General features: G+C 36.4%; 1 protein-coding gene across 1 annotated transcript in view; it reads right to left on the bottom strand.

Moving 5' to 3' along the window:
• Positions 1–1,161: 1,161 nt before the first annotated feature.
• mtus2a (microtubule associated tumor suppressor candidate 2a) overlaps positions 1,162–6,000 on the bottom strand; it is a 48,680-nt gene continuing 43,841 nt past the window's right edge. The window contains 9 exon segments of the mRNA XM_028467652.1: positions 1,162–1,392; positions 1,395–1,762; positions 2,866–2,966; positions 3,092–3,211; positions 3,856–3,954; positions 5,248–5,303; positions 5,306–5,320; positions 5,394–5,499; positions 5,568–5,782. Of these exon segments, the coding sequence (XP_028323453.1) occupies positions 1,331–1,392; positions 1,395–1,762; positions 2,866–2,966; positions 3,092–3,211; positions 3,856–3,954; positions 5,248–5,303; positions 5,306–5,320; positions 5,394–5,499; positions 5,568–5,782 (1,142 nt within the window). The 3' untranslated portion in view covers positions 1,162–1,330.

Genomic DNA, 6,000 nt, shown 5'->3' with positions numbered 1-6,000 from the left:
TGAGCTTTTTTTTTTTTTTTTTTAGTTTGAATTAAATTCATTGGTTTTATTTTATTTAAAAAAAAAAAAAAAAGAACTGTATATTCTGCCAAACCTTATATTTTATACAGATGCCTTTGTGGAAAATATAATTTACATTAGGTCAACTAGTACTAGAGAGATTTTGAGTGTACTAGTAGTACGAGGAAACAAAAAATATTTTTTGGGAAAATCCTCCACGAGGAGGCAAATTAGTGTTACTAGTCGTACGAGTAAAGTTTTGAGTTTTTACTAGTAATGTATTTTAAGTCTACGAGTACAAGTAGTAACACAACAGTACTAGTAGATCTAATGCAAATTAAGTAAGAGGAAATATAACCAACTCCACCTCCCTCATTTGTTGTAATATTTTTTGAAAGCCAATGGCTTGCCTGAATTTTCTGTACCCCGCCCCCTTATTAGCATAAGGGCCAATGACGTGACACCTAAATATTCTGTCCAACTGCATTTCTTTTAGTTAAAAAAAAGTTTAAATGCATAAAAGATACCAAATATATGTAGTAAGTTAGTATATATGCACCCACTTGGATTTTTGTTACTTACTAAATTACTTTTGTAATTTATTCTGTTATTCAAAGTGTCAAAATATCGTATGGCGCGACTGTCTGGCCATTACTGCGGTTGTGAAAAAATCATTAAAATTACTCTAAATCAATTCAAATGTATTTTTTGCCCTACGTATTTAATTTATAATATAGTCCTGTTTACGGTTTCAAAGCATTTTTATTTCTATATTAATGCAAACATTGCTTATTTTATGAAATATTGTGTGGAAACGTCCTACGTCATTGACCACATGCTTGTAATCTAGTGACACGTTTAGCTTCACTAGTAAAGTGTACTTGAGCACTGGTAAACCTAAATTAAGTACATGTACTTCACATTTCAGTACTAGTAGAGCTTAACTATGGTTAATAAACAACTACCCATACAGAACAGGTGAGAACTAAGGTTATGAAACCAATAATGTTTATTCTACTCATCTGCTGTGTAGGACTCTGGAGTTAGAACTTGGGACAATGTTGTAGTTATTTACATTTTTTTTTAAAAATCAATTAAGTGCAAAAAAGGAAAAAAAAAAAAAGACATGTTAATGTCACTTCTACAAAAATCTGTAGATTTCTTACAATTGGAACTGTTGGAACTTCAGAACTGTGAAATCTCACACGTTTGCTATTATTACCAAAGGTGCATAAAGAGAGCATTATGAAAGGAAAAACAATTATAACAGATAATATAGGTTTTTTATCTATTATAATATAAACATGATAAATATAATATAAATAGTGAGTTATCGTAACAAAGGGCTTACACAGGCGTTGGCATTACAGTGGCTAGGGGACATCCTGTGTGGGGGGTACCCGGGCCGGGAGAATAATTCTGATTGACTGCCGCCCTGTGAGTGGGCGTGGCAGGTCCAGGGGAGAGGTTCTGATTGGTAGCCAACCTGTGGGATGGAGAGCTGTACTGGGCCTGCTGGGAGCAGCCTTGGCAGTGAGTTGGGGAGTCACAGCCTGTCGCAGAGGAGGAGGATAACAATAGGGATGAAGAGTGGACGGGGGAGGAGGAGAAGCTGCGGTGCAGAGGGGACGAGGAGGGGACATCAGAGGACTGGTCTGTAGACCGCCATAGCAGCTCCTCGTTGTTACGACTCAGACGCTTCTTCTCTGTGCGCTCTTTCTCTACAGAATCATGAAGGTTGGCGTTCTCCTCTGACAGTTGCCTGATGGGATTAAATGTAATACAACATATAACTCTATGTAGACATTACATCAAAATAAAAAGGTTTCAGTACATTTAAAGCTGCTCGGGACGATCATTTTTATCATATAAACACAAGTGTAGTCCTCATAGATCAATAAATCAAGATCTTTTGCCTGAAAAATATCTGAATAAAATCCACTGTTATCCAGGAAGATTATTATTATTTGCACCATAGTATATAGTCATCTTAAAGATGATTTAATCAGAAATAAATGGGTTAAAGTGACCAAAATAGTGGAAAAGGTGGTAAAATGGGATTTTAAACCACAGAAATTGGTTAAAAGTTGCAAATTGTGAATAAGGAACTTAAAAAATGTTGGGAAATTACTTTAAACTGGCAAATAATGGGAATTATAAATTGTGAATGTGGTTTAATTGGCAAAAATAAACATCAAATGTGGTGAAAGGGGGCTTAATGTGACAATGATGGGTCAACATATGCATTTAAGTTGTAATGTAAAGGTTTATAAGTGCTGAATGTCTTGAAAGTGGACAACATTTTCAGAAAAGGCATTGAAAATTGATGGAGATCAGTGGCAGAATTGAAAAGAGAGAAGGAAAGAAATGCGGGGAAATGGAGCAAAATGCATTCAAAGGAACAAAAATATGACAAGAAAAAGTAACGAAAATTGGTTAAAATATGGCAAGTTTGGTTTTTTTAGGTTTCTTTGGTAGTTGCAGAATAAAGGGTAAAAATAAGCAGAAATGGGTTTCAATTATTTAAAAAATATTCTTGGTTTTTTGAAGACATCTGGTGACCCCCTCCCATGTTCTCACGAACCCAAATGTGGTCCTGACCCCAAGTTGAGAAGTGTTTCTTTGCTAGATAAGGAGGACAGTGATTGGCGTTATTACCCATGACATCACCTCACTCAGCGAGACATTTCATTTTGGCCGGATACAGATCTTTCCATGTAAGCCCCTCCCACAAAAAAACATCCACCAATGTTTTGGCATAACTTTCATTCCAGAAATGTGTCGGGAAGTCACTTTGGCAGAGTTTTTGAACAGTCAAAATGAAGTAAAATCACATAATTCAGAGTATGATTGGCTGCGTCTTACCTGGACAGAGTCAGGTTTAGTTGAATCCGAGCTCTCAAGTCTTCGTTCTGCTGCTGCAGAACCTGAACTTTCTCCTCCAGAAACACGTTCTTTTGGGCCTGCTCAAAAATGAAAACCAAGCACAATGCAAAGTTTCATCCACTCCACAGACACAGTTTAAAGGACTTATGGTCATGTGACAGAGAAACACAGAACAAAGATGTGGGTGTGGCCTATTTAAGCCTACCACTTTCTCCAAGTCAGTGATTTTCTTCTCTTGCTGGTGTATTTGTTGGTTCTTCATTTCCACAACTTCCTTTAAGCTCTTCAGGTCTTCCTCAATGTGTTGGTACGGGGCTAAAGCATCCTGATGGACAGGAAGTGGTGGTCATAATTTTATTTAGTTTTAATTAGTCTTTTGACGAAAATACAGTACAATTTTTTTATATACAGTATATATGTTGCAATATAGGGATGTAACGATTCACTCAACTCACGATACGCTTCGATTCACGATGCTGGGTTCACAATACGATTCTCTCACGATTTATTTTACAAAATGGGACTGTAGAAAAATGATGACTGCAGCTATTCTTGCAGTGAAGAAGAGATGCTATGCTAGCAGACAGAGCTAATAGAAAAACGTGACTTTTACAGATATTCACGTAATATTACAGATATTATTTCGGTGCTAAAGGGGTAAGGAATAATTTATGAACATGTTTAAGAGTAGAAGGTGGCCAGAAAGAAAGTAGTAACAGATTCCGCCAGCCGCCTACACTTTTAAACAAGAGAAGGATAATACATAGCGCCCTCTGCTGTTTAAATAAAGTACTGCGATTCAATTTTCACAGTATCGATGTGAACCGTGATACCTATGAATCAATTTTTAACTGCCTTACGATTAATCGTTACATCCCTACTGCAATATATAAATATGTTGCATATACAGTGGTTTTTTTTGTACATTAGAAAAGGCAGGTTTGTGTGAACACAATGAAATTCACTCACAACTATCTGCTCATCCGTGCTCCTCCTCAAGGCCTCCTCAAACCGTTTGGCTTTGTCCCTCAGACTTTGGTTTTGAAACGTAAGAGTATCCACTTGATCCTGTGAACATACAGAAGTCATAATGTAAGCTGGAAACCTCATATAGCAAATATACAATCAAAAATGGCAAGAAGTATATCAGTTATGTCCAGAGCTAGACATGTGCTAAATTACAGAGCATTACACATTATATATAGTTTGTTAATTCTCCCCTATGTCAGCTACTGTATTGAGGTTTGGGGCGACACTTATAAAACTATTTTAGATCCACTCTACAAACTTCAGTAAAAAAAGCCTTAAGAATTGTTCTTAATGTAGGATTTAGGGATCATACAAATGTGCTGTTTTAAACATCTCACATAATAAAAATTGAAGACTTTAAATACATTTAAAAATGTTGTTATGTATAAAGCAAGTCGTATTCTTCTCCCTGTAAACATTCAAAAATTGTTTAAAAGTAGAGAAGAAAATCTAAGAGGAGAATTTGTGTATCTCCCAGTAGGAATAACTGTGGAACGAGTTGGATAAAGAGACTAAAAGAAGCCAAACACTAGGACACTTTAAAAGAATGTATAAAGACATTATCTTTAGAGAATACTCATCATTTTTCATTATTGTATGGTGTATTTATTTTTGTATAACTACTGTATAAATGATACATCCTTATTTGAACACTTCGTACGACCATAACGGAAAGTAAGATATGTGAATCCGTGTATCATTCGTTCATTCGTTTTTCATTATGTAACAAAAACATGAAAATTGAAAAAAAAAAAAAAACCATTATTTGATATTTGTTTCCAAAACCAAAATGAATAAATGGAAAACGCCTTGTTTTTCAAATTCAAGCTCTTTTGCTTTGGTACAGAAAATGGAAAACGGCAAATCGGTAATGGAGAAAACAAATAAAGTTGTTTGTGTTTTTTTTCGTTTTTCATGTTTTTGTTACATAATGAAAAACGAATGAGCTGATACACGGATTTATGTGCTTTGTTATTTGTATGACTTTAAATTGTGCTTTTCATTTTCCTTTGATTGTACGACCATAAACGATTGTTAAAAACTGTACAAGCATAAACTCATGCATGTGTTGTTTGCATAAGTATATACGCTGAAAGTTTGTCTCGTGGTGATTTAGATGCACGAGCGATGAGGGGTAGGTTTAGGTTTTTTGAACTTCTTCCTGCTCGTTTTGAGCACAATTTTTTAAGTTTTGTTATTATGTAAAATAAGTTTGTAATATGCTGCTCAAATCAATAAAAATAAAATAAAATAAAATAAACACAAGGGCATTGGTGTCGTTGGTAAGGATTCATTATGTAACCCCCCCCCTCCATGAATGTCATACAGTACCTGCAAAGACAGTCGGAGTTTGTCAAAGTCTTCTTCTAGAAGTATCTTCTGCTGTCATGAGCTTTCCTTAAATCTGCAGCAAACAGGAGAGATTAGGCTTTATTATTCACAGCTAAAGCACTTAATAGAGTTTAATAGTTCAATACCTCTCATGGTACGGGCGTGCTCCTCATGCAGCGTTGCCATGGTGATGTTATGCATATCTCTGAGCTCCTGCACAGCAGCCTTGTGATTAAGATCGATCTCATCCATCTGAGGAGACAAACGCACAGGGAATGTAACCTACGTGTTTTATCACAAGGATCTGCAGGTGTTCCCACCTGCTCCTGCTGCTGAGCCCTCAGCTCCTCCATCTCTGACCGGTGCTCCGTCTTCAGATGCTCCGTCTCTGCCGAGTGGCACTTTCTGATGCTTTCCTCCACCGCAGCCAGCTCAGCTTCCTGCTGCAGCTGCAGCTCCTGAAGCTCCTGCTCAAAGGCAACCTCCAGGGCGCTTTTTTCACGCTGGATTCGGTCCCAACGCACCAAGTGAAAGGCTGTGGATGAAGCAGATGTGTATGATGAAGCGTGGAGACACATTTTTACCAAAAAAAAAAAAATACATTTAAGTTAATTTTACTATAAATAAATAAATACACAAAACACAGACAGATTATGCCTTGTCCTATAGATTGCAGAAGGCTACAGTGTGGTCTGTTGTAACTTAAGTGTTTTTATGGTGAACAACAGGAACTAGAGCTTATATAATGTTTTT

This window comes from Gouania willdenowi, chromosome 14 (assembly GCF_900634775.1).
Source record: "Gouania willdenowi chromosome 14, fGouWil2.1, whole genome shotgun sequence".
Classification (NCBI taxonomy): domain Eukaryota; kingdom Metazoa; phylum Chordata; class Actinopteri; order Blenniiformes; family Gobiesocidae; genus Gouania; species Gouania willdenowi.
Note: the sequence above shows the minus strand (reverse complement) of the source record. Positions and strands in the feature narration are given on the sequence as shown.